The sequence below is a fragment of the Perognathus longimembris genome, chromosome 13, assembly GCF_023159225.1.
Source record: "Perognathus longimembris pacificus isolate PPM17 chromosome 13, ASM2315922v1, whole genome shotgun sequence".
Lineage (NCBI taxonomy): Eukaryota > Metazoa > Chordata > Mammalia > Rodentia > Heteromyidae > Perognathus > Perognathus longimembris.
The window spans coordinates 56,324,398-56,350,286 of NC_063173.1; the positions used below are offsets into that span (position 1 = coordinate 56,324,398).

Consider the following 25,889-nt stretch of genomic DNA (forward strand, 5'->3'; position numbering starts at 1 on the left):
CTTGCATTTATGCCTGGCCTGGACCACAGTCCTCCTATTTATACTTCATGTACATACCATCACATTCCATTTATGTTGACTAAGAGGGGTTTTGCAAACTTTTTTCCTGAGTCGGATTGAACCACAATCCTCCCAAATCTCTGCCTCTGAATTTGCTAGGATTACAAACATGAGCCACTGTGTCCAGCTCAATGTTTTCTTTTTTGTTAAAAAAGTTCTCCTTTTACCTTTTCAGTTACTTATTTACAACTCTTAACCTCACAGTTGTTCATAATAATTAATATTTAGAACCTGATGAAGACTAAGAAATTTACATTGGACATTGGACTTTGTTCTATACTTGATGGTTTCCAAAGCTTTCAAAATCAGGATACATTTAAACCAAGTAACTGACTCGATCTATTTGTTTGAATGGAAAATTCTTTTGTTATGTTCTTTAAACCCTGTACAAGAAGGTTTTAATTTACCAGTCCATTTATAAGTACGATAAGTGTAAGAAGTACTCCAGGTGGGCAAAAGTGGACCACACCTGTAATCCTAGCTACTCAGGAAGCTGAGATCTCAGGATCAGTGATTTGAAGTGAGCCTGGGGAAGGAAAGTCTATGAGAATCTTATCTCTAATTAACCACCAATAAGCTGAAAGTGGAGCTGTAGAGCATTGTTCTAGAACAAAAAGGCTCTGAGTTTAAGCCCCAGGACCAGTGCAACTGTGTGTGTGTATACACAGACACAAAGAATATATAAAAATTCATTGTTAATATAGCAATAGGGTATTTTGTATATTGACACTTTTTGTATATGTATGTATGAAACAATAAACTTGTATTCATATTCTTTTCTGTATTAAAAGCTAAATGGCTTTTGCATCAAGCGTTGTGAGTTCACTATATAATCACTCTTTCTCTTTCTGGGGCTTGAACTCAGGGCCTCAGGTTCTTGCTCAGGTTTTTGCTTGAAGCTTGTATTCTACCACTTGAGCCATACCTCCAGTTCCTACAAGTCTATTTTATTTTTTTTACTTCTATGAGAGCAATTTTTTTTCAGATTGCACATGAATGTGAAGTCATGTATTATTTGTCTTTCTGAGCTTGATTATTTCACTTACATAATGTCCTATAGGTTTATCAGGTTGTCATAAACACAGGATTTCCTTATTTATTTATATTTTTTTGCCAGTCCTGGGCCTTGGACTCAGGGCCTGAGCACTGTCCCTGGCTTCTTTTTGCTCAAGGCTAGCACTCTGCCACTTGAGTCACAGCGCCACTTCTGGCCATTTTCTGTATATGTGGTGCTGGGGAATCGAACCCAGGGCTTCAAGTATATGAGGCAGGTGCTCTTGCCACTAGGCCATATCCCCAGCCCTGATTTCCTTATTTTTTATAGACAAATAGTAGTCCATTGTGTAAATGTACTACATTTTTATTAGTGTATATTAATTGCACAAAATAATTTATTTCATTATGACACTTTTAGACATGACTTATTTTACTTAACATGATTATCTTTAGTTCCACCCACTGCCTTACATACACACTTCATGATTTCATTCTTCTTCATGTCTGAATAATACATTATTGCATACATATGCCAAATTTTCTTTTCTGCTCATCTATTTGTAGTTGGTAAATCAACCATCCATAAATAGGTGAGCAATAAATAATCACCATTGTTATTGTGAGCAGCCCTGATATAAATGTGAGAGTGCAGCTATCAATCTGATATGCTAATTTTATTTCTTCTCAATAGATAGCAAGTAATAACATTGCTGGATCATCTGAATAATAATACTTCTTTTTGCAAATCACCTTTTTGAAATATTTATTTTTATAAAAACAAGTGTTTTGGGGAATTAAACATAAATTATTTTGGGAGAATTGGTATAATTTGTTTCATGAGTTGAGGTGGCATTGATTTCTCCACTATGTACATGGCTAGTTTTATAGGTAGAAGAAAACAATCTTGATTTCCCCCCACCCCCCTTTATTTTGGTCTTCTTTGGATGAACTCTTGGAAATTCCCTAAAATTGTGTTATTTTCACAGTAGTATCTTCCTTCTTGACTTTTCTTGAAATATTTGTGCTGTGAAAAAAACCCAAACAAAAACAAAATCAAAAGATGAAGTTGTAGAGGAAGCTCACAATCATCCTGCATGCCTGAAGACAAGCATATGCTCTGCCTGCTACCTTCGCTACCCAAGACTCCAGGGCTTGACACTGGCCTTGACACCTGGGCATGCTGAGCGAGGTGGCATTGAATGTTTCTTCTTGTACTATTGCCATTTTAGACATTGGTGTTTGGGAAAAATCAAAGGGAGAAGGGAAAATTTAAGGATTAATTTTTTCCCTCATTTAAAATGTGTGTGTGTGTGTGTGTGTGTGTGTGTGTGTGTGTGTGTGTGTGTGTGTCCAGGCCTGGGGCTTGAACTCAGGGCCTGGGCACAGTCCCTGAGCTTCTGTGCTCAAAGCTACTGCTCTACCGCTTGAGTGTCACATATCCATCTCTGGTTTGTGGTGGTTAATTGGAGAGAATAGTATCATGGATTTTTCTACCCATCCTTGCTTCCAGTCATGATGATTTCAGCCTCCTGAGTAACTAGGACTACAGGTGTGAACCACTGGTGCCCAGCTTAAATGTTGTTTTTATATTTCTCAAATTCTTCTTCCTCAAAATTTCCACTTCCTGTGGCAGAAGTTTGCTTAAATCTTATAGGATCCAATTATTTAGGAACATGTTCATCTTTATGAGGAGGGTAATTTACTTGTTTGACTGGTTTTAGTCCCACAATTTTTCTTTGCCTGAAGAAATAACCAGTATGGTATCTACGAGACAAACTTATATCTTTCCTCATAATATATTGAGTATTCATAGGGCTCGTGTGTAATAAAAACAGGGATCTGAAAAGAAGACATTTAAGTCTTAGCATATTTATGAGAAAATACAGGGAATGTGCTTCTTTTATTTATTTTTTAGTTGTGGGGCTTGAACTCAGGGCCTGGGTGCTGTCCTGAGCTCTTTTGCTCAAGGCTAGAACTCTACTACTTTGAGCCACAGCTCTGCTTCCAGTTTTTGAGTGGTTAGTTGGATAGAAGAGTCCCATGGGGACTTTTTTTGCCTGGGTTTGCTTTGAACCCTGATCCTCAGATCTCAGCCTCCTGAACTGCTAGGATTACAGGCGTGAGCCACCAACACCTGGCAAATATATGTCTCTTATAAAGCCACAGACTATAAGACATTTATAACTGACTAAATTTGACCTTTTTACCACTAAACTTACTGGTGTAAGATGGACTGTGTCAACTTGATGAGACGGATTTGGGAAGAGGAAAAGAGAAGTAGGGAGAGTGATGGAGGGGTGATTCTTATCAAGATGCAGCATTGGGTCTGGGAATATGGCCTAGTGGCAAGAGTGCTTGCCTGTATACATGAAGCCCTGGGTTCAATTCCCCAGTACCACATATATAGAAAAGGCCAGAAGTGGGACTGTGGCTCAAATGGTAGAGTGCTATCCTTGAGCAAAAAGAAGCCAGGGACAGTGCTCAGGCTCTGAGTTCAAGCCCCAGGACTGGCAAAAAATAAGTTAAATTAAAAAAAGATGCATCATTGTACAATGAATTGATGCTAGTAAGAAAAACAAACCAACAGGTAGCCTGTGGGATCTAGAGAGCCACAAATGAGTCTTAAACCTCAAGAATTCAAGAATATCCTACAAAATTAAGAAGAGCGAGGGAAAAGGTTGGGTGAGGAAAGGATGTGTAAGAATGTAAAGAGGGGTGAGACTGATGAAGATGCATTCGATTCATAAGTTGCTTTGTTAAATGGCAACTCCTTTGTAGACCTACTTAAAGGTAATAATAATATAATAATAATAATAAACAATTGTGTGTATAGGGATGAGGTTGCCATTGAATAAGGGACTTGCATACAAACAGATCAGCCCTGGTCTGAGCCTAGATGGGGACACAGCTTGAAATGCTCATTTTGTTTTCATCACATATACTGGACACAGCCACTCCCTAGTCAGGTGACCACTGCAGTGTTTACTTACTTGTTTTCCACATCCTGGATAGTGTTAGGAAGAGGCCGATTGCTGGTTTCTGGAAGGTAGAAGACAGCAATGGCAGAAAGGATGGGGAAGGCTCCGTAGAGAATCCAGGGCAGGCGGGGAGAATATACCGCTAAGGTCATGAAGAGAGGCGCCATCACTGCCCCTACTCTGCCAAAAAGTATACGGATGCCTCCAATTGTTGACCTTGGATTGCAAACAAAATAATAAAGAAAATATTCAAAGAGTTGTACACATACATTCTTCTTCCTTTTCTGCCTCCTCCTCCTCCTTTTTTTTTAAAGTCCGGATCTTTCCATGTAGACAGGGTTGACAGGGTCCTGACTGGGTCTCCTAGGTGCCAGGATTTCAGGTACCTAACAGCATGCCTGGATTGTGTAGATGTTTATTTATGATCTTTATTCCATCTATTTAATGGAGTTATTAAACACATAGGCTTTGACAGCAAGTTGTCAATTGTCACATTTCCTGCTACTAATTTATAACTGATTAGTTTTGTCATTTTTATTTTTATTTTTATTTTTATTTTATTTGTTTATTTTTTTTTGGCCAGTCCTGGGCCTTGGAATCAGGGCCTGAGCACTGTCCTGGCTTCTTTTTGCTTAAGGCTAGCACTCTGCCACTTGAGCCACAGTGCCACTTCTGGCCATTTTCTATATATGTGGTGCTGAGGAATCGAACCCATGGCTTCATGTATATGAGGCAAGCACTCTTGCCACTAGGCCATATTCCCAGCCCCAGTTTTGTCATTTTTAAAACAGGGATACCTACAACACCAAATGAAAGTTTTAGAAGAAGCATATGTCAACATAATAGAGGATATATGTTCATCTTATACCCAACAGTTATTAAAATTGAACTTTTTGGCGCCAGTCTTAGGGCTTGAACTCAAGGCCTGGGCCCTGAGCTTTTTCTCTCAGGGCTAGTGCTCTATCACTTGAGCCACAGACGCAGGTCTGACTTTTTGGTGATTGGAAATTGGATTCACATGGGTTTTCTTGCCTGGGCTGGTTTCAAACTATGATCCTCAGATTTCAGCCTCCTTAGCAGCTAGGATTACAGGCATGAGTCACTGACACTCCATTTTAAATTAATTTATGTGCCTGCATGTGCCATGTCCTTTAATAAAGTCACTTTCTTTTTTTATTACTGTATAAGAATGGATTTTTATTGTGATGTTTATTATTACATTATGTAATGTATACATAACATATTTAATTTACCCTCTTTTATTCTTTATCTTCCTCTGCTCTTTTTTAAAACAATTTTTAACACATTTAACTATTTTGTTTCCATACACACTCATAAAGAACTTCAATCATAATCATTCCATCTCCTCCTCATTTTATACTTCGTATGTTTGATTATTAATAAATTGTTTATGATTTAAGAATTAATTGAATTGTTCTTTAGCTGTTTAAATCTTTGAGATTGTTATATGCACTGCATATTAATCCTTTATCTGATTAACAGTTTGAAATATTTTCTTCCATCCTGTTGTCTCTCTGGTCACTTGGTATTTATTTCTTTCACAGCTCATAAATTGTTTTATATTCACAGAATATAAAGACCATTTGTCAATTCTTGATGGTATTTGCTGAGCAATTAGAGTCATATTCAGAAAGATATTATCTGTGAATTCGTCTTTGGTCTTTTTCATTCCTTAGTGAGTTTCACAGTTTCAGGCCATACATTAAGATCTTGATCCATTGTGAATTGAATAGATTTTTGTAGGAAGTGAGAGATAGTAATGTACTTTGAATTGTATCTATTTGGATATTATGTTTTCCCAACCATTTGTTAAAGAGGTTATCCCCTTCTTGAATATAACTTTTTGCTCCCTTTCTTAATAATTAGATGACTGTAAGCTGTGTGTATTTTTTCTATGTCTTCTATTCTTTTCCATGAGTCTAGGTATTTGGATTTTGTTTTGATACCATGCTGTGTTAGTTACTATGTCTCTATAGTGTAATTTGATTTTGGGCAGTATGACATCTCTAGCAGTGTACTGTGAGCTTAGGAGATCTTGTGCAATCTCATGAACTGTAGGACTGATCTTTTTTTCTATTTCTATAAAATGACATTGGAATTTTGGGACAGCTTGTATTGGAACCAGACTCCCCAGTAATACACCTATTCTTGTATTATGAAATGTATGGATCCACAGATATGGGAGATCTACCTGTTTTTCTATCTTTATTCATTTATTTCTTAAAATGTGTCATTTTATTGAATATATCTTTCATCCTGAGTTGGGCTTCCTCACAGGTATTAATTTTTTGAGGCTCTTGTAAGTGCAATTGTTTTCTTTCTCACCCTTATTTTTTTTTTTTTTTTGGCCAGTCCTGGGCCTTGGACTCAGGGCCTGAGCACTGTCCCTGGCTTCTTCCCGCTCAAGGCTAGCACTCTGCCACTTGAGCCACAGTGCCGCTTCTGGCCGTTTTCTGTATATGTGGTGCTGGGGAATCAAACCCAGGGCCTCATGTATCCGAGGCAGGCACTCTTGCCACTAGGCCATATCCCCAGCCCCTCACCCTTATTTTTATTGGTAAATAGAAAATAGATCGATCCTTCCTTCCTTCCTCCCTCTCTCTCTCTCCCTCCCTCCCTCTCTCCCTCCCTCCCTCCTTCATTCTTCCTCCTCCTCCTCCCTTCTCCTGCTTCCCTGTCTCCTCTTTCTCCTCCTCATGTGCCATCTTCTTTCTTCTTCTTTTTGGTTGGTCATGGGGCTTGAGCTGAAGGCCTCCATTACTCAGTTAGTGCTCCACCACTTGGAGCTATGGCTGCACTTCCAGATTTTGTAGTGATTAACGGCAGATAGGAGCCTTACAGACTTTCTCACCCAGGCTGTCTTTGAACCACAATCCTTAGATATCAGCTGCCTGAGTAGCTAGGATGACAAGCCTGAGCCATCAGCACCTGGCAACAACTGATATTGTATGTTCCTTTTATATGCTATTATACTCACAGAAGTATTTATCAAATAAAAACATGTTGGCAGAATTTTTAGGGTTCTTTTTAGTACAGAATTATGCCATCTGTAAACAGGGATAATTTGACTTCTTCCTCTGCTATTTATATGAACTTTATTTCTTTCTCTCACCTTATTATTCTGGCTAGAAATTCAATCGCTACATTGAAGGAGAGCAGACAACCTTATCTGATCCTTGACTACAGGAAATGGTCTTAATTTTTTTCTTCTTAGTAAAATGTTGGCTCTCAGTTTAACAAATACCTTCTATTTTGTAGCAACATGCTCCTTCTAAAAGTCACATTTAAATATTTTATTAACAATTACTATATTACATTTAATAAGTTTTAGTTTTATCCCCATAGTAAACATCAGCAGTTAAGAAAGTCCTCTCTGGGAAGAAAACAGGTTTTATCTTGATTTTTTTTTTTTAAAGGTTCTGTAGGCCAGAAGGTCTTAAACTTGAGACAGTACCTCAATACAGTAGGGGTGACTTTAAGGCTGTGAATTGAATAGGCTGTGAGACCAGCAGTATCAGCACCGATTCCCAAAGTTGCTAAAATCACGCGCAGGGTCTGCTGCGTTTCTGTAGAGAGGAAGACCCATCAGAGGCAGGAATGCTTCACTGAAGAAATCCGACTAACCCAAACCATTAGGACAACATTCTACTGGATGGATTTGCAAGCAGGAAATATGTAGTAAACAACCTATAGCCTAGAAGAAACAGTAGAATGGATAAGCTACTGAAATTAGACTCTAGAATGTTTGGGCTTAAGCACTGAATGAAGGAATCTAAATGGTGTGCTTCAACTCTCCTGGCCCATTTGAGTTTTATCAGTCATGGCAGGGATAGGGGAAGTCAGGAAATACTTGTTTGGTTTGTTGTACCAAACATTTTCTGGACACCTTCATCAGTATCTTGAAGGAATACATGGATAAAATCTGAGGAGTTAATGAGCCGTGCTTCAAACTCTTTACAATCAACAACAGGGGAATAATTGTTGATTTAAGGCAATTATTCCACCATATATATTAGCAAGAAACCTGCATTTATTTGGGAGTGAACTTTGTGAGAAACACAATTTCTAGATGGTAAGCTAGGATTTAAAAACCTTAACATTAGGACTCCTATTTGGAAACCAGTAATATGTTGGTAACCACTGATAGAACAGACAAAGGTACTTTGAAACCTAATAAAAAAGTCTAAAATATGATTATAAAATAAGGTACTTCCAGAAGACAGCAGAATGTTAGCAGAATAAAGAATGGAGTCCCCAAGTCTATCATCCTTCAAAATATATTCCTGCCATGGGAACATGATGAAGGAGGGGACCACTGATGTTCCTGTAATCATCAAATTAGCATCTCTATATATTTCCTATTTAGGAATAGATTATAAAAGAAAAACTGGGATAGAATGACTGAAGAAGGAACAAGAAGAAATGTCCTCTTTACCTGACTTATGCAACTGTAATCCCTCTTTACATCACTATTATAATAAAATTTAAAAAATCGTATTTAGGTTACAGTCTTACCTTTTGCCTATTGTATTCTTTCTCTCTGCCTTGAAGGCAAGATTGTTTTGTTGTTGTACTTCTTTTGTTCTCTTCCTTTTCATTTGTTTATTGTTAAAGTGATGTAAGGCAGTGTGTGCATTGCTTATCCAACTTCTTACCGCCTCTCTCATTTTTCCCCTGCCTAACCGTTCCTCCCCATTTCTCTGCCCCCCCCCCATGAGTTGTACATTTGGTTTATACCATATAGTTTTGTAAGTATTGCAGTTGCATTGGTTTGTATTTTTATCCTTTGTCTCTCGATTTTGGAATTCCCAATGGAAATATATAAAATATCCAGGGTACCAAAATCAGTTACCGTGATATCAGGGGTAAAACCACGGGAAAAAAAGGTAAAAGAAAAAGGGCATAATTTCACATGGTTATGTTGAAAATAAGAATAAGAATGATAAACCACTTGTTCCATAACTTGGAGTTCATTTTGCTTAGCATCATCTTATATGCTTGTACAGATATAACTAACTGAGCAATTCTATCTTTTGCTAGGATTATCTTAGATGTGTACTAATTGTTGTTGTTTTTCTAAATACCATCCAATTTTCTTGGTGCTGGTGGCTCACACTATAATCCTAGCTACTCAGGAGGCTGAGATGTGAGGATCACAGTTCAAAGCTAGCCTGAAAAGGAAAATCAATGAGACTCTTATCTCCCATTAACCACCAGAAAACTGGAAGTAGTGCTGTGGCTCAAAGTGGTAGAACACTAGCTTTGAAACAAAGAGCTCAGGGACAGCTTCCAGGCCCTGATTTCAAGCTCAATTACCGACCACATTGAAAAAAATTATCCAAGTCAAAGAGCCTCTGTGTAAAAACTGTGACATGGAGAGGGTGACAAATGAGAGATTGACTAAGTTAGACAGACTTGAAAAACCGGAAAAAAATTCCAGGGATAGGACTTTGTGTCTCCCTGGGGACATAATTGTAAGATCTTTCCCTTCATCGACTGTTACTAACAGTGTAATAACCCAATGCATGCAGTTAGTTCTAGGTATCATTGCTGCTGGTGTCCAGATTTATTTTAGATTTGAAAAGGGCACTCCTGAAGAACATTAGCCTAGTAAGAGCCAAAGTCTTGCCAATAGCTCTTGTAGGAACAGTTCCTAAGCCTTCACATTAACTTCATGGGATCCTAGGGCTTTTCTTGGCAATGCTATTCTTTTGGCTCAGAGGAGTAAACCAAGGAAATTTCTGGAAGATAGTAGACGATACTTTCTCTCTCTCTCTCTGTTTTCTGTTTTTGCTAGTCTTGGGCCTTGAACTCAGGGCCTGAGCACTGTCCCTGGCTTCTTTTTGCTCAAGGCTAGCACTCTACCTCGAGCCACAGCACCATTTCTGGCCGTTTTCTATATATGTGGTGTTGGGGAATCGAAGCTTCATGTATACGAGGCAAGCACGCTTGCCACTAGGCCATATTCCCAACCCAGGAGACAGTACTTTCTTTCCCTCAAACTCCTTTCTCACCTGAGGATAGGAAGGTGTTGACCAGAATGGAAAGTCCTGTCAGGAACAATAACAGTATCTGACTTCCCCGACAGCCCAAATAATTCAATAGCAAGTAGGCAACGAATCTGCTGGTTAATGTGACCAGGCCAAAGAGAATCTGGAACAGGAAGATATTTCTCCCCAGGTGCTGCAGGTTGAGTATCAGGCCGTAGAAGGCTATAGCCAATGCCATTCTGAATATAAAAGAATAAAAACACACTTTAAATGATACAGTAAATTGTTAAAAAAGGAAAGACCAGCTCATTCCTCTCTTTCCCAGGGGAAATAAAACATGGTCCCTGCAGGTGCACACAAATGTGTTATATGTTAGAATTCGGTTCAAAGCTTAGTGAATCATGTTTTACTGCCCATGAAATATTTTCATAATAATTTTTCATAAATTTAAAATATTATGTTTCTTCATCACTGACTAGATAAAGAAATAAGATTAATCTCTGTTAAGTGACTTGCTCTGTATCATGATGCTGGTTCAGAACCATGGAACTAAGTACTATGGACTCCCAACTTTTCCTCTTCCATTTGACCTCTGGTAACGTCCATTTCAGTTGCCATATGCTCTTTATGCGATATGTGATATATTCAGCAAATGATGTCTTCAATGTACATATATCCAAGACATATTCACCAATTTAAACTATATCATGTTACATATAAGACATATCTTATATATTTAAAAGTGTATCGTGAAAATAATAAATGTGCACAACTGAGTTTCAAGCTAAACATATACAGTGGAATCATGTGCACTTTTATAAGCAAGTAGAGGCTTCTGTTTCTTTGTCAGTCCAGGGGACTGAACTCATGGCCCAGGCTCTGTCTTTGAGCCTCTTTGTGCTCAAGGCTAGCACTCTACCACTTGAGCCACAGCACCACTTCTGGCTTTGCTTTTTTTTTGAGATTATTTGAGATAAAATATTAACAGAGATGCTTCCCAGGCTCGCTTCAAACAGCCATCCTCGGATCTCAGCCTCCTGAGTAGCTGGGATTCCAGGCGTGAGCCACAGTCACGGGGTCCTGTGCACTTTTACTGTAATACAGTCAATGATGATCGCATCACACTGGTAGGGCTCTCATGCCAGACTCCAGTGGGCCTCAGTATGGTGAACCCAGGATAGAAAACTTGTTTCAATAAATCCTTCTGGTGCTTTCTATCTAATAATAGAAAATCATGGTCCTTTAGATTTGCTCTTGTTTTCTTTGCGCTGCTGGGGAACTCTTAATCACACCTGTTTTTGTTCCTCTATTGTATTATATCTCAATGGCACTAAAACATAACAAACAGACCAGACTGGTTTATTCCTATACAAGTATTGGGACTGCCAGTTTTAAAATGATAAACTCACTTGTACGTTAAAAAAAGAAGAGCCCATTTATCAAGACTTAGTATGTAAGAAACATTCTCTGAGACTTTTCTTTTTAACGCTGTGCCTTAAAATTCACTAAAGTATTGGCCCAGGTAACTTATAGCTGCTCAATGTGAGATGAAAACTAGTGTCACACACCAATGAATAAATAGCATCTCAGGCAATGGACAGTTGGAGAACACTCTCCTTTGTTAATTAAAAAATTTTTAATTGTTATTACAAAGGTGATATAGAGAGGAATTACAGTACCATAAGGCAGGTAAAGAGCTCATTTCTGGCACTCTCTGGAGGTGAGTCACCATGGGGAGGCACTAACATTTCAATAACCAACAGACAGAACCACATCAAAAGAGAGAGATGGGGGGCTGGGGATATGGCCTAGTGGCAAGAGTGCTTGCCTCTTATACATGAGGCCCTGGGTTCAATTCCCCAGCACCACATATACAGAAAACAGCCAGAAGCGGCGCTGTGGCTCAAGTGGTAGAGTGCTAGCCTTCAGCAAAAAGAAGCCAGGGACAGTGCTCAGGCCCTGAGTCCAAGCCCCAGGACTGGCCAAAAAGAAAAAAAAATTAAAAGAAAAAAAATAAAAAAATTAAAAATCAAAAGGGAGAGATGGGAAATCCTGGAGGGGACCCCAGGGTCCTCCCTGCTATGCTTCAATAGGGCAATGAAATCAGGGCGGGTCAGTGAACTTCCTCCAGGTAGTCAGCTCCAGTGCATCCAAGTTAAGAGCAGGGTTATTGAGTGAACAGACACATTCACCATGCAAGGGTCAGGAGATCAGAAGCTTCCAGTGTGTGCAGAGGAAAGGCAACATGCCGAAGAAAGGAAGAGAGGAAGAGCATTGGGAATTGTGTTTAGCATTAGCCAAACTGGTGGAGGGACAGAAAGGTCATGGAGAGAAAAGAAGGAAACATCCCATAATCACCCACGCGGGCTGGGTGACCACAGACTGGCCGTCCTAGATACACCAGCAAACAGGAGACCCAGTGTGTGTGAGCGTGTGTGTGTGTGTGTGTGTGTGTGTGTGTGTGATTTGGTGTGACCATGACTCTCGTTGGGCAGTCTAAACCTGGGGTGCAAAGGAACTCTGCCACTCCCCATATGCAGACTGCACATACATTGGCTGAGTGTCAGTGACTCAAGCCTGCAATCCTAGCTACTTAAGAGGCTGAGATCTGACATTTATGGTTCAAAGCCAGCCTGTGAAGGAAAGTCTGTGAGACTCTTACCTGGAAGTAACCACCAACAAGCCAAAAATGGGGCTATGACTCAAGTGGTAGAGTGCTGGCCTTGAGCAAAAATCTCAAGGACAGCACTCAGACACCAAGTTCCAGCCCTGGGACCAACAAACACACACAAGCATAAGTATGTGTGTATGTGTGTGTGTGTGTATAATTTTTTTTATACATATGGAATTCAAGAACAAGCAAAAGTTAAAAAAAATAGTTCAGGTGCTGGTATATCACTTCTGTAATGCTAGCTACTCATGGCTCAAATCCAGCCCAGGCAGGGAAAGTCTGTGAGACTCTTATGTCCGTTAAACTACTCAGAAAATGACAGAAGTAGCAACTGTTACTGAAGCAGTAGAGTGGTAGCTTTCAGCACAGGGAGGCTCAGCGACAGAGCCCAGGTCCTGAGTTCAAGCTCAGGCCTAGCAAAAATTAATGAACGAACAAACAAATAAATAAAATAAAAATAAGAAAAGAAGCAAAATGTCCTAAGAAAGAGATAAGAATGGTTGGATGGGCTGGGAATGTGGCTTAGTGGTAGAGTGCTTGTGTAGCATACATGAAGCCCTGGATTCGCTTCCTCAGTACCACATTAGCAGAAGAAGCTGAAAATGCCGCTGTGGTTCAAGTGGTAGAGTGCTAGCCTTGAGAAAAAGAAGCTCAGGGATAGTGTGCATGCCCTGAGTTCAAGCCCCAGGAGTGGAAAAAAAAAACAATTGGCATTTTTTTTAATGGGGATAGAAGAGAAATTATTCAAGGGATGAAATGTGCTTGTGTGGTTGATGTATATATAGGTTTATAGTTTTATAAAATGGATCTAGATGAATACAAGATTTGTGCATTTTTCTTTTTTGATAGTACTTGTTTAATTTAAATTTATGCCTATGAGCATGCATTCTCTTGCTTGAGCTACACCCCAGGGCCTTTTAGTTTCATTATTTTTCAAGTAGAGTCTTTCTTTTTTCCTGGGCCACGCAGGACCCAATCCTCCTATTCATGCTTCCTGTGCTCACTCCACCCCTCTCTGTTTATTGGCTGAGGTGGGGTCTTGTGGACTTATTGCCTGGCTGAATGTGAACTGTGATCCTCCCAACCACAGCCTGCAGAACACTAGAATCGTGAGGTGAGTCTCGGTGCCTGGCTGCATTTTTCTTTAAGTTTTATTTCAATTAAAATTGAAAAGATAAAATTTAAATTGTTTCACAGTAGAGTTTTCCAGATGCTAATATCTAGTGCTGAAATTTGTTCAGAAATGTGATTTTCATATCTTCTGTAGTTCAGTATCGAGATGTCTTGTAAGGTTACATTAAGGTGTGGTAATTAAACATACACCCTAAAATATAATTTTTCTTTTCTTATGTGCTGATCTGTTGTGTATAATGCTGCTGCTGTTTTTCTTTGCTTTTTCCAGTCCTAGGGTTGGAACTCAGGACCTGGGCACTGTCCCTGAGCTAGCATTCTACCACTGGAGCCACAGCACCACTTCCAGCATTTTCTAAGTCATTTATAGGAGATAAGAGTCTGATGGACTCTCCTACCCTGAGCCGACTTCCCACTGTGAACCTCAGATCTCAGCCTCTTGAGTAGCTAGGATAACAGGCCTAATCTTAATAATCAAGTACCTGAACTGATGATGGTATTATTTTTGAAAGAATAAATGCAATTGCCTCTTTAATACTTTATTGGAGATGGAATTTATTGATAACTTGAAGTTTGGGCTTGGGCACTGTCCCTGAGCTTCTTTTTTTTTTTGGCCAGTCCCGGGCCTTGGACTCAGGGCCTGAGCACTGTCCCGCTTCTTCCCGCTCAAGGCTAGCACTCTGCCACTTGAGCCACAGCGCCGCTTCTGGCCGTTTTCTGTATATGGGGTGCTGGGGAATCGAACCTAGGGCCTCGTGTATCCGAGGCAGGCACTCTTGCTACTAGGCTATATCCCCAGCCCCTCCTGAGCTTCTTTTGCTCAAGGCTAGTGCTTTATCACTTGAGTCACAGCACCACTTCTGACTTTTTCCCTTTGTGTGTTACTGAGGAATTAAACATAGGGCTTCATGCATGCTAGTCAAGCACTCTCCTATTAACCCACATTCCCACTCTCAATAACTTTATTTTAAAGGAACATACCTGATAAAGCACAGACAGCAGGTTATCATACGCAGCCTGGGCGCGTGGAGCAATTGAAAAATGGATGTTTTCTTCTGGGCTTCATCAAACTCCTCCTGCAGGCTGGATTTCACAAACTTGGACAACAAACATCATAACCATTCATGAGATGTCAATCATGTGCCAGTTATATTGCTAAATTCTAGAAGATGCAACAGATATGTTGTTTCCCATTCTCAAGGAAACCTACCTATTAGGGGATGTGGACATTGAAATCTGTCTCATGTGGGGAGAATCACAAAAGATGCAGGAAGAAGGGGAAACTCAGGGGAATTATATAGGAAAAAAGCCTGTTTAAATAAAATACTGACGCAATGACAAGTAAAGAACCTTGAGATTAAGGGGTGTGTGTGCGCGTGTGTGCGTGCGTGCGTGTGCATGCGTGTGCTGGTCCTGGGCCTTGAAACCAGGGCCTAGGCCCTGTCCCTGACCCTCTTTTGCTCAAGGCTAGTGTCTACCACTTAAGCCACAGCATCACGTCTAGCTTTTTCAGAGTAGTTTATTGGAGGTAAGAGTCTCCTGGATTTTCCTGCCTGGTCTGGCTTGTAACCTTGATCCTCAGATCTCAGCCTCCTGAGTAGCTAGGATTACAGGTGTGAGGCACAGGCAATAGGCTTGCATTTATAACTTGTACTAACAGCTTAGTTATTTTTATATTAAATCTGTGGAGACTTAATGGTGGATATGACAGACTCTTCTATCAGGTCCAGTAAAATTGTAGGTTATGCAAGTAAAGACAGAAAGTAGAAAATGAGGTTGTGAACACTTCTCCTGGGTTTTCTCACAAATACCAGGCACCTATTCTGTATTAGCACCTATTCTGTATTAGAATGTCTCTTAATTTTTGTGCCCCATTGTAAAACATAAGTTTCTCCCTGGCAGATGTGATGAAGTTAATTCCCTTATTAATATCCAACACCGTGCTGGCACATTGTAGGTATACAAAGATATCTATTTACTTTTTACCTACTTATTTATTTAATTATTTGTTGGTTTGTTTATGCTAGTCCTGAGGCTTGAACTCAGGGCCTAGGCACCATTTCTGAGCTTTTCTGCTTAATGCTTGACCCTCCACCACTTGAGTCACAGCACCACTTTCATCTATTTGGTGGTTAATTGGAGATAGGGGTCTCACAAACTTTCCTTCCTGTCCTAGCTTTGAGCCTTGATGCTCAGATCTCAGCCTCCTCACTAGCTAGGATTACAGGCAAGAGTCACTAGAGCCCAGCCTCAAAGACTTTTAAAGAGTGAGTAAAGGGTATCCATGACTGAACCACATCAGGATCTGGCTTCTAGAAATAAGGAAGTGGATGGGAGACAAATAACCAAAACTTCAACAAACAAGAGGAACAAAAGAAAAGCAACAGGATTTCTCTGGAGCTTTTCTACACAGGCAAAATCTGCGTACTCTCTGATAATGCCAGAGGAAAGGCCAGAGAAGGAAGGACTTTGATATCATTACTGCTGTAGCCATAGTGTATATTAGAGCTATGGGCTTATATTAGTCACCTGTTAAATAGTTAATTTTTGAATGAAATACATGGAAGTTAAAATGATAATAAATGCTTTCACTAAAGGAAACCATAATTTATTGAAATAGTGAGAAATAGTTATTTTGACTACTTTCTCCTGTATGTGTAATGAGAGGGGAATTGCCCTTTTATTCAAACAATTATATGTTCTTTTCTCTAAGTCTCTGACACAACGTGTGTACATTTGTTTTTCAGTACCTTTCAACTGAGGCAACAATAAGTCTGTGGGGAACTAAGACAGAGATGTTAAGATCTCACTTAGAAGCCAAGTTCTCAGAAGGCTGAGATCAGAGGATCACAGTTCAATGCCAGCCTGCGCAGGAAAGCTTTATCTCTTATCTCTAATTAAGCACCAGAAAACCCCAAGTAGCACTGTGACTCAAAGTGGCAGAGTGCTAGCCTTGATGGAGAAAGCTCAGTACTAGTGCCCAAGCCCAGAGTTCAAGACCATGACTGACAGGAAAAAAAAAATCTCAATCTCATTTACAAAGTTCTAATTTGGGGTATGGCTTAAGGACCCAAAATAATAGGATTGTGAGCTCATATCATTCATTCCCAGTACCCTGCCCCTTCTGAGATCACCTCAATGGTCAGGGTCTCCCCAGCATTCTTCTTTCTGTTTATATGAGCAACTCTCCTAAGTTCCTCTAAGCCTTTTTCTACTTGATTGCTAAAAATCAGCCACCGAGCAGATTCCACCGCCATCCTGATGAAAGAAGATAACACAGCTACAGTAAACAGCTAATTGCTCATTTTATACAGAATGTTAATATGAAATTTATTTTCCTTTTCATTTAATGTAGACTGTATGAATCATATCTGGCCATTAATGCATGTTTGTTTAAAGCAATTATAGACAACAGGGAACAATGAACAAATATTACAATTATCAATTGACACTCCAATGGTTAATATCCATATATTATCCACACGCCATAAAATTAATCCTTGTAGAGGGCCTCATAAATTTCTACAAGCTGAGCACTGGTGGCTCACATCTTTAATCGAAGGTGCTCAGGAGGCTGAGATGTGAGGATCAAGGTTTGAAACCACCCTGGCTGAAAAGTCCAGGAGAATTTTACTTCAGTCAATGATCAAAAAACCAGAAGTAAAGGTGTGGACTCAAGGGGTGGAATATGCCCACCTCACCAGTTTTGTTCAACATTTCAAACTATAAAACATTAAAGAAGAGAGCAAAAGATGGAATGACCTCCCCTGTACACATACCACTGAAACTTTCTACTGATTCAATGCAGTCTCTATCAAAATTCTGGTGACATACTTTGTAGACATAGAAAAGTCAATCCTAAAACTGATAAGGAAGTGCAAAAGACTGCGACTAGTCAAAGCAACCTTGGACAAAAGAAAAAAAATAGCAGTACTGGAGGTGGAGGTATCACAGTATTTGGTTTCAAGTTGTGTTAGAGAGCCATAGTAACAAATCAGGATGGTTCTGGAAGAAAAATAAGTTATGGGGCTGGGATGTAGCTCAGTGGCAAAGCGCTTGCCTCACAAGTGCAACGTCCTGGGTTCGATCCCCAGTACAAAAAAAAAAGACAGGAAGTTATGTATCCCAATGGAATAGAATATAAGCCATGGAAATAAACACACATATAACTTAGTCATAAAAAATTATATTGCATACAGGGAAATGGATGGAACTAGAGATCATCACGCTAAGTGATAAAAACCAGACTCAGAAAGATATTATGTGCTTACTCATATATGAAAATCTACCTAAATACATATTTATATAATATAACACATATATGAAAAAGGGGCCTGTTTGCAAGGGACATTAGGAACCGAGGGTGAGGAAAAGGAGTAGTTGATGAGGCCAGGTGTGGCAATGTAAGTTCATACTTCAGGACAACAGCACATTCAACCAATTAAGTTATTTTTACAACAAGGAGGGAAAAGTGATATAAAAGGCTTAATAGAAGGAGTGAATATGCTCAAACTCCATTATTTACATACATGGAAATCTCATAGTGAGACCCTTTTATACCAAGCAACATATGCTGAAAAAGGAAAAAAAAGATTCCATAATTATTCTGTGGCTGAGATACAGAACTTCTAAGTCCACACCTGCAGCCTCCTGTCAGAGAGCCATTCCAGGCTCTTCGTCTCTCACTAGCACAAGGGCGCTGGTGGGTGAGCAGAGCTGAGGATTGCCCGGGGATTGCACACATCCCAAATGTCAGAACCTCCCTCTACATCTCACTTCCCCATTTCAATAGACTTACAGGCCAGGGACATCATCCATACCTTGAGAACACGCAGAAGACCCACAAAGGTATGGATAATACCAGCTGCAGTGTGACCCAGTTGGGAAGGAAATAAGCCAGGCCTCCCAGGAGCATCTGCCCAGTGCTGTGGGAAGTCTGCATTGCTGTCATAGTTTGTGATAGAGGTCTTGTCCACTCTAAAACTGGAAGCCAACATAGTTGTAATTACAGTTACATAGTGTTAATGATTATTTCCAAAGGAGGACTTCAAGGTCCATTCATATCATACAGGAAATTAAATGATCAAGTGACTGACTTACTGAGATTAAAAGTGTTTGCCAACACAGTCATTATAGATAACCCAGCTAAGAAGCGCAGGGAACAGTACACAAAGAAGGTGGGAGCAAAGGCCGCACAGGTGTCGCTGATGGCCATTAGGAGTAAACACCACGTGAGGATTGTCTTCCGCCCAAACCTAAGAAATATTGGACCATGTGAGATTATTCAAGAATCAAAACAATGTCACTAAAAACACAATACAACACATCTTGAAATTTAAGATAGATATTGAATCTTTGTACTATAAAGATTAAGTATTATCGAGGTGAAGTGTTTTGTTCTGTAAATAAATATTGAATATAAATGATGTTAAATATTTATCTCAACATTACACCCGAGATCTTGTGGAATTAATATATTCTCCAACAACTGAGTTGACAGAAGACGAGGAATTAGCCAATGGGTGTGATGTTCACGGTCTCTCAGTAAGGACACCCAAGGTCACCAGAAGGGCTCTGATGCCACGTCATGCCTTACAAGAAAGAAGATAAAATGTGAGACATTGGCAGGTGTGTTCACTAGGACACACACATATTTGGGAGGACCAGTTTGTGTGCTGTTCTTAGAGTCCTGAGTGAGATGGATAGGGTTCTGCTATGTTTATTAGTGAGTGTGCACTGTCAAGATGGAGGCCCAACGCATTGGACAGAGAGAATGGGAAGACAGTCCATCAGAGCTTCAGACAGATGGAGTAACAGCCTCTGTCAGCTGGGTCTCGCTTCTTGTGCCCTGGAAAATCTGCTTCATCTTGAATAATAGACAACTCGGAAACCTCCTCTGCCTGCAGAAGAGAATGGCAAGTTCACAGAAGAGAGACTCAAAGAGAGGTCAAGGATAAGGCTCAGAAAAGAGGAAGATAAAAAAGGAAAATGGATATATTGGTGTTGGTGTGGTAGGAAAGAGGCCAGTTATCAAGTCAACTTGGACAAAATTCCATGGGAGTGATGCTAGATTCTGAGCGATGTCAACCTGTAAGCTTTAGTTTTGAACACCCACTTTGTAACATCTTACTTGTTACTTTATCAGTCTTAATTTGTCATGGTAAATCTTACACAATTCACACAGAAGCACAAAAGGCACTGAATCATCAAAGCAATTTTAAGCACAAACATCAAAGCTGGAAGTATCATGACGGTGTTACATTGCAAATTACACTACAGAGCCACAGTAGCAAAATAGCATGGTACTGGCACAAAAGAAAAGACAGATGTAACAGATTAGAAGACATGAAATGAATGAAACTAGGTCCTTATAGCTTCCCTTGTATTAGTATCAATTCAAGACAGAACATTGATCTTAATATAAAACCTGAAACTTTGAAACAACTGTAGGAGAGAAGAGAGAAAAATGCTACAACTTATTGACACAGACACTTTTTGTGTAGAACTACAGAAGCTCAAAATGAAAAAAAAAGTGAAAGGAGACATATAATTGCATCAGGCTAAATATTTACTGTCTAGTAGACTACAAAGTCATTACTACACTGGGGAGACAGCCTATCGAATGAGAGAACATTTTTGCCATTTAAATAACGGACAGTGGACTAATTTTCAAAATATACAGAAACCTCAAAAAACCCCAAACTTCCAAAGAATTAACAACCCCTCAATAAGTGGGCAAATGAACTGAACAGCAACTTCTAAATGAAGTAAAACTGTGCCAGGCCCTGGTAGTTTGCCCTAGTAATCCTTCGCCACTCAGGAGGCTGAGATCTGAGGATCATGGTTCAAAATCAGCCCTGGCAGAAAAGTCTGAGATTCTTATATCCATTTAACCACCAGAAAACAGGAAGTGGCGCTGTTTCTAAAAGTGGTAAAATGTTAGTCTTGAGCAGAAGAGCTCTGGGATAGCGCCCATGTCCTGAGTTCAAAGTCCATAATGGACATTAAAAAGGACAAATGACCAGTCAACACAGGAAGAACTGCTGACTATCCCTGTTGGCAAAGAAATGTTCACTGAAATGAGTGGAATTTCACCTCACTGCAGGCAGAAGGACCACCATCAAGAACACTATCAACAAATGTTGGCAAGGATTCTTTTTTGGAACACAACCTTCTTTATAGTATTGTTTGACAGTAAAGAAGTGTGAGCACTGGAGAAATCCCTATACATGTTCCTTAACAAACTAAAAATAGAACTATGGTGCAATCTAGTGATACCACCGAATGTAAGTCAGACTGTTACGGAGGCCCTTTGTACACTCATGCTCATGGAAGCACTATTCAAAATGGTATAGCTATCAGTACCACTGAGAGGCCCTGAATGGATCAAGGAAATGTATGTGTAGCATAGTATTATTCAGTCAGAAAGAAGAATGAAATGTCATCATTTCAGAGTGATAGATGGGATGGAGATCATCATATGAAATGAAGCCACGTTTAGAAGTCCAAAAGTCACATGTTTCCTCTCATATGTGCATGCTGGATCAAAAATAATTGTTTGTATATAAAAACATAAGATATCATATGTATTATATATGATAATTATATTAATAAAAACAGTATAATATATTAAATAATAGGGTAATATATGTTATCTAATATAATTACATATACCTTATAATGTTATATGTAATCATATATATAATCTGATTAAGTATGGTTATGGATGTGTGAATTACCATGGTGAAATCCCTTTGAACACTTAGCATGCATGTCAATTAAAGTGAACATTAGGAAGATGGAATATGTCTGTCTGGGGTGTAGGCAATTGTGGAAAGAGAATGAACAGAGGTAAAGGATGGTGAATGTGGTGAAATACTTTCTATACAGGACTGGAACGAAACAATGTAGCTTGCTGTAATTATTTAGGAAAGGGGAGGGGAGAGAGAGGGGTGAAGAGTGACAGATGGAGTTATTCTAATCAAGATACTTTATATGCATGAATATATATTTAAAGATGAAATCTTGTACAAGTAAGATGTTACTATGAGGCTAATAGGAGATATAAAAACAAATAAATGAGGAGATAGAGGCACAATGGAGATTACTGACAGGATAGTCAGTCAGTGTCTGTTCTCATGCAGAGCTGAAGTAGGGACAGCAAGGTTAATTAAGTAAAGACTCTGCATATAGTCCAGTAGAAAACACTGTAATATCTAAGTTGGTACAATACAAATTAAAATAAAATTTCAAGTGTCTTCTAAAAGGTATTTTCCTGCTGGGTGCTGGAGTAAAGCACAAATACGGGAATATGGGAATATGGCCTGTGGAGCCCTGGATTCAATTCCTCAGCACCTCATATATAGAAAAAGAAGGAAGTGGTGCTGTGGCTTGAGGTAGAGTATTAGCCTTGAGCAAAAAGAATCCAGGGACAGTGCTTGGGCCCTGAGTTCAAGCCCCAGGACTGGCAAAAAAAAACCAAAAAGAGATTTCTTTTTTCCTCCCTTTATTGTCAAAGTGAAGTACAGAGGGGTTACAGTTTCATATGTAAGGCAGTGAGTACATTTCTTGTTCATCTTGTTACCTCCTCCCTCATTTTTCCCTCGCCCCCCATTAGTTATACAGTTGGTTTACACCTAATGGTTTTGTCAGTATTGCTTTTGGAGTCATTTGTCTTTTGGTCTTTTGTCTCTCGATTTTGATATTCCCTTTCCCTTCCCTAGTCCTAATACACATATATAAGGTATCCAGGGTACTCAGATAAGAAACATTGATAGTGGGGGTACCACCACAGGAAGGGAATATGAGAGAAACAATAAAAAGGTACGGTTTCACATGGCATGTTGAAAATAATTAGAACAATGATATAACACTTGTTTCTATAACATGGAGATTTCTTTCTTTCCTTCCTTGCTTCCTCCCTTTCTCCTTCCTTCTCTCTCTTTCTCCCTTTTCTTTCTCCGTCCCTCCCTCCCTTCCTTCCCACTCCTGGAGCTTGAATTCAGGGCCTGGGCTTTCTACCAGAGCCTCTCTGTGCTCAAGGATAGCACTCTACCACTTAGGCTACAGCATCACTTCTGGACTTTTCTGTTTCTCTGTTAGTGAGGAATTGAACCTAGGGCTTCATGCATGCTAGACAAGCACTCTACCCTAAGCCACATTCCCAGTCCCAGAGATTTCTTAAATAAAAAAAAAAAGATGCCCTCTGATCAACATCAACAGAGAAAGTGAAATGATACCTACCTGTCTGAAAGACAGCCAAATATCAGACTTCCCAGCAGTGACCCAGTCATGAACACTACTTGGACTATGGATTTGGATGACTGGTGCTCACAGACTAGGTCCCACTGGAAGAGAAAGGGAGAAACAGCAGGGTCAGGAGAGTGGAAGCCTTCAGTGGAAACAGACTGTCAGCACCTAGCTGTGAGGGGAAACGGGGTGCGGGTGTGGAGGCTGCTTCCGGTCCCAATTCTTCTGCAGCTGCTCTCCACTGCCTGTCCACACACCTGCAAATGCTCAGCTCATTTCCACCCTTCACGCGCTGTCTCTGGTTCCCAATCTTCCCAGGCCTCATCTCCTTATTCTTCCCCTTCAGATCACCTGCTCCATCAATTCCATACATTAGCTTCTACACACATTCTGTGTGTGTGCACGCCTGTGCGTGTGTGCGTTCACGTGTGTGTGTGTGTGTGTGTGTGTGTGTGTGTGTGTGTGTGTGCTCATCCTAAAACTTGAACTCTGGGCCTTGGCTCTGTGCCTGAATTTTTTGTGTTATTTTTTTCTCAATGCTAGTGCTTTACCTCTGGAGCCACATACTTTCAGCCTTTTTCTGAGTAGTTTATTGGAGGTAAGAATCTCATGGAATTTCGCTGGCTGACTTGGAAGCACAGTCCTCAGATCTCAGAATCCTTCATACATAGCACAGTGGGCATAAGCCACGAGCATTTGGCTCTACATATCCTTTTATACAAATTGTATTTCTTCAGTGTTTATTTACTTTTTTTTTTTTTTTTTGGCCAGTCCTGGGCCTTGGACTCAGGGCCTGAGCACTGTCCCTGGCTTCTTCCCGCTCAAGGCTAGCACTCTGCCACTTGAGCCACAGCGCCGCTTCTGGCCGTTTTCTGTATATGTGGTGCTGGGGAATCGAACCTAGGGCCTCGTGTATCCGAGGCAGGCACTCTTGCCACTAGGCCATATCCCCAGCCCAGTGTTTATTTACTTTTGAGTATATGTGTGTATGTATTTATCCTCTTGGTCTTGAGGGGCCTGGGCGCGCTCTCTGAGCTCTTATGCTCACAGCTAGCATTCTAAAGCTCTGAGCCCCAGCACTGGGTTTGGTTTTCTGGTGGTTAATTGAAGATAACATATTACAGACCTTCCTGGCCAGATGACTTTGAACCAAGATCTTCAGATCTCTACCTCCTGAGCAGCTAGGATTCCAGGCATGAGCCACCAGCACCTGGGCTCTCCACATACTCTTTGGCCACCATGATTTATAACATAGAAAAGTATAATTTTAAGAACACCTAGTTACCATAATGGAGAATATGTGACAAATTGATTTTTTATAGGTGGAAACTTTTCTTTATAGTGTGACTAACATGAACTCTCTTTGACTTCTCTTAATAGTCAATAATGCAGCAGATACAATGCCTCATCTTGGACACAATTGATTCAGTTAGAAAATATCAAAATGCCTGCGGAGGCCTAGATTCCTGGCACAGATGTTCACACTTGCTGTGGCAAAAAATTTATGTACTATGGAGAATCACTGACCTGGCATAATATTTTCCTTTGTGGTATTTCAATTGATGTTCAAACTTTAAATTTGAATCTTTCTTTCTCTTTAGATTACATGGTATAACAACAGGTTTATCTTCGTTTGTTTTATTCACTGACCTCAGCCAGTTCTAGCTTAGCTACTCAACATCATGGCAGTACAGCTGAGCAGTTGCTTACTTGCTGAAGGAAGGAAGGAAAATGGCTGACTATAATCTACCCCAGGGGACTGAGTATTGAAGCAAGTCTGTTGTTTGTGTTCATCCCACAACCTTTGATTTTTTTTTTTTTTTTTTTTTTTTTTTTGCCAGTCCTGGGCCTTGGACTCAGGGCCTGAGCACTGACCCTGGCTTCTTTTTGCTCAAGGCTAGCACTCTGCCACTTGAGCCACAGCTCCACTTCTGGCTGTGTTAAGTATATATGTGGTGCTGAGGAATTGAATTCAGGGCTTCATGTATATGAGGCAAGCACTCTTGCCACTAGGCCACATTCCCAGCCCCATCCCACAACCTTTGAGCAGACACCCAGAAGATGTAAATGGGGCCTCCTACCTCCGTCACGATGGTGGAAGGGAAGGAGCTTTTGTCATACACCCAGCCGTCCACACAGGGCTCTGTGTCTGCCTCACTGGCGTTCCACAAGGTCTTGTTCAGGTGGAGCAGCTGCCACTGGGGCTGGACAAAGCGGCGGCACTTCTCTGGCCTGAGGTTTGAGTCTAGGGGGATGGAGATTCTCAGGAGGTCCTGCTGGCTGAGGGTGGCCGTGTGGTTGTGAGCGACAGTGTGGTTGTCGAGGACGTGCACCCAGCAGCGGTGCTCAGGGGTGGCTGCCGTGAAGTTCTCCAGTAGAACATGAGGATATGATATCATGCTAATAATATACAAGAAAACCAGCTGAAGGATCTGGAATCTTCCCCGGGCTCCAACATGGTCCAGTAGCTCCTCAAAACCCATTGGGACTGCACAAGAAGTCTCTCCCATGGAGGACGTGAGTGCTGCTATGCAGCTAGGTTCAGAGGGGAAAAGCTCCCTTCCTCTAGGCCCAGCAGTGCTGTGCTTGTCCCCACTCACTGTCTTCTCCCTGGGCCCGGTCTCACCAGTGTTTGCCTGGGGAAGGAATTTCCACAAGTCATGTTGATTTGGGCAGCTAGATCACTTAAATAGTTATTGGAAGATGTGTACTTTGCGTTTAACAGAATGACTGTGATCTTTGCACTTCATCAGGATTTAACTGCTTTTATAACCTAAAAGGCACGTGCCCAGT

At 40.4% G+C, this 25,889-nt stretch overlaps 1 protein-coding gene across 4 annotated transcripts; it reads right to left on the reverse strand.

Moving 5' to 3' along the window:
- Nucleotides 1-1,997: 1,997 nt before the first annotated feature.
- LOC125362052 (steroid transmembrane transporter SLC22A24-like) lies at nucleotides 1,998-25,771 on the reverse strand. 4 transcript variants are annotated; one of them, XM_048360710.1, is made up of 10 exons: nucleotides 25,178-25,771; nucleotides 23,091-23,194; nucleotides 18,948-19,102; nucleotides 18,668-18,830; nucleotides 16,982-17,105; nucleotides 14,829-14,944; nucleotides 10,070-10,284; nucleotides 7,510-7,621; nucleotides 4,047-4,250; nucleotides 1,998-2,080 (listed from the first exon to the last, which is right to left on the reverse strand). In XM_048360710.1, exons 1-10 carry the CDS (start codon nucleotides 25,604-25,606, stop codon nucleotides 2,020-2,022), a joined length of 1,683 nt encoding a protein of 560 aa, XP_048216667.1. In that variant the 5' UTR covers nucleotides 25,607-25,771; the 3' UTR covers nucleotides 1,998-2,019. The 4 variants fall into 4 exon arrangements, 3 of the variants coding, with proteins under 3 accessions (XP_048216667.1, XP_048216668.1, XP_048216669.1); XR_007213010.1 differs by lacking the exons at nucleotides 1,998-2,080; nucleotides 10,070-10,284 and having other exon boundaries at nucleotides 4,049-4,250; nucleotides 25,178-25,769; XM_048360711.1 differs by lacking the exons at nucleotides 1,998-2,080; nucleotides 7,510-7,621 and having other exon boundaries at nucleotides 4,049-4,250.
- Nucleotides 25,772-25,889: the final 118 nt, after the last annotated feature.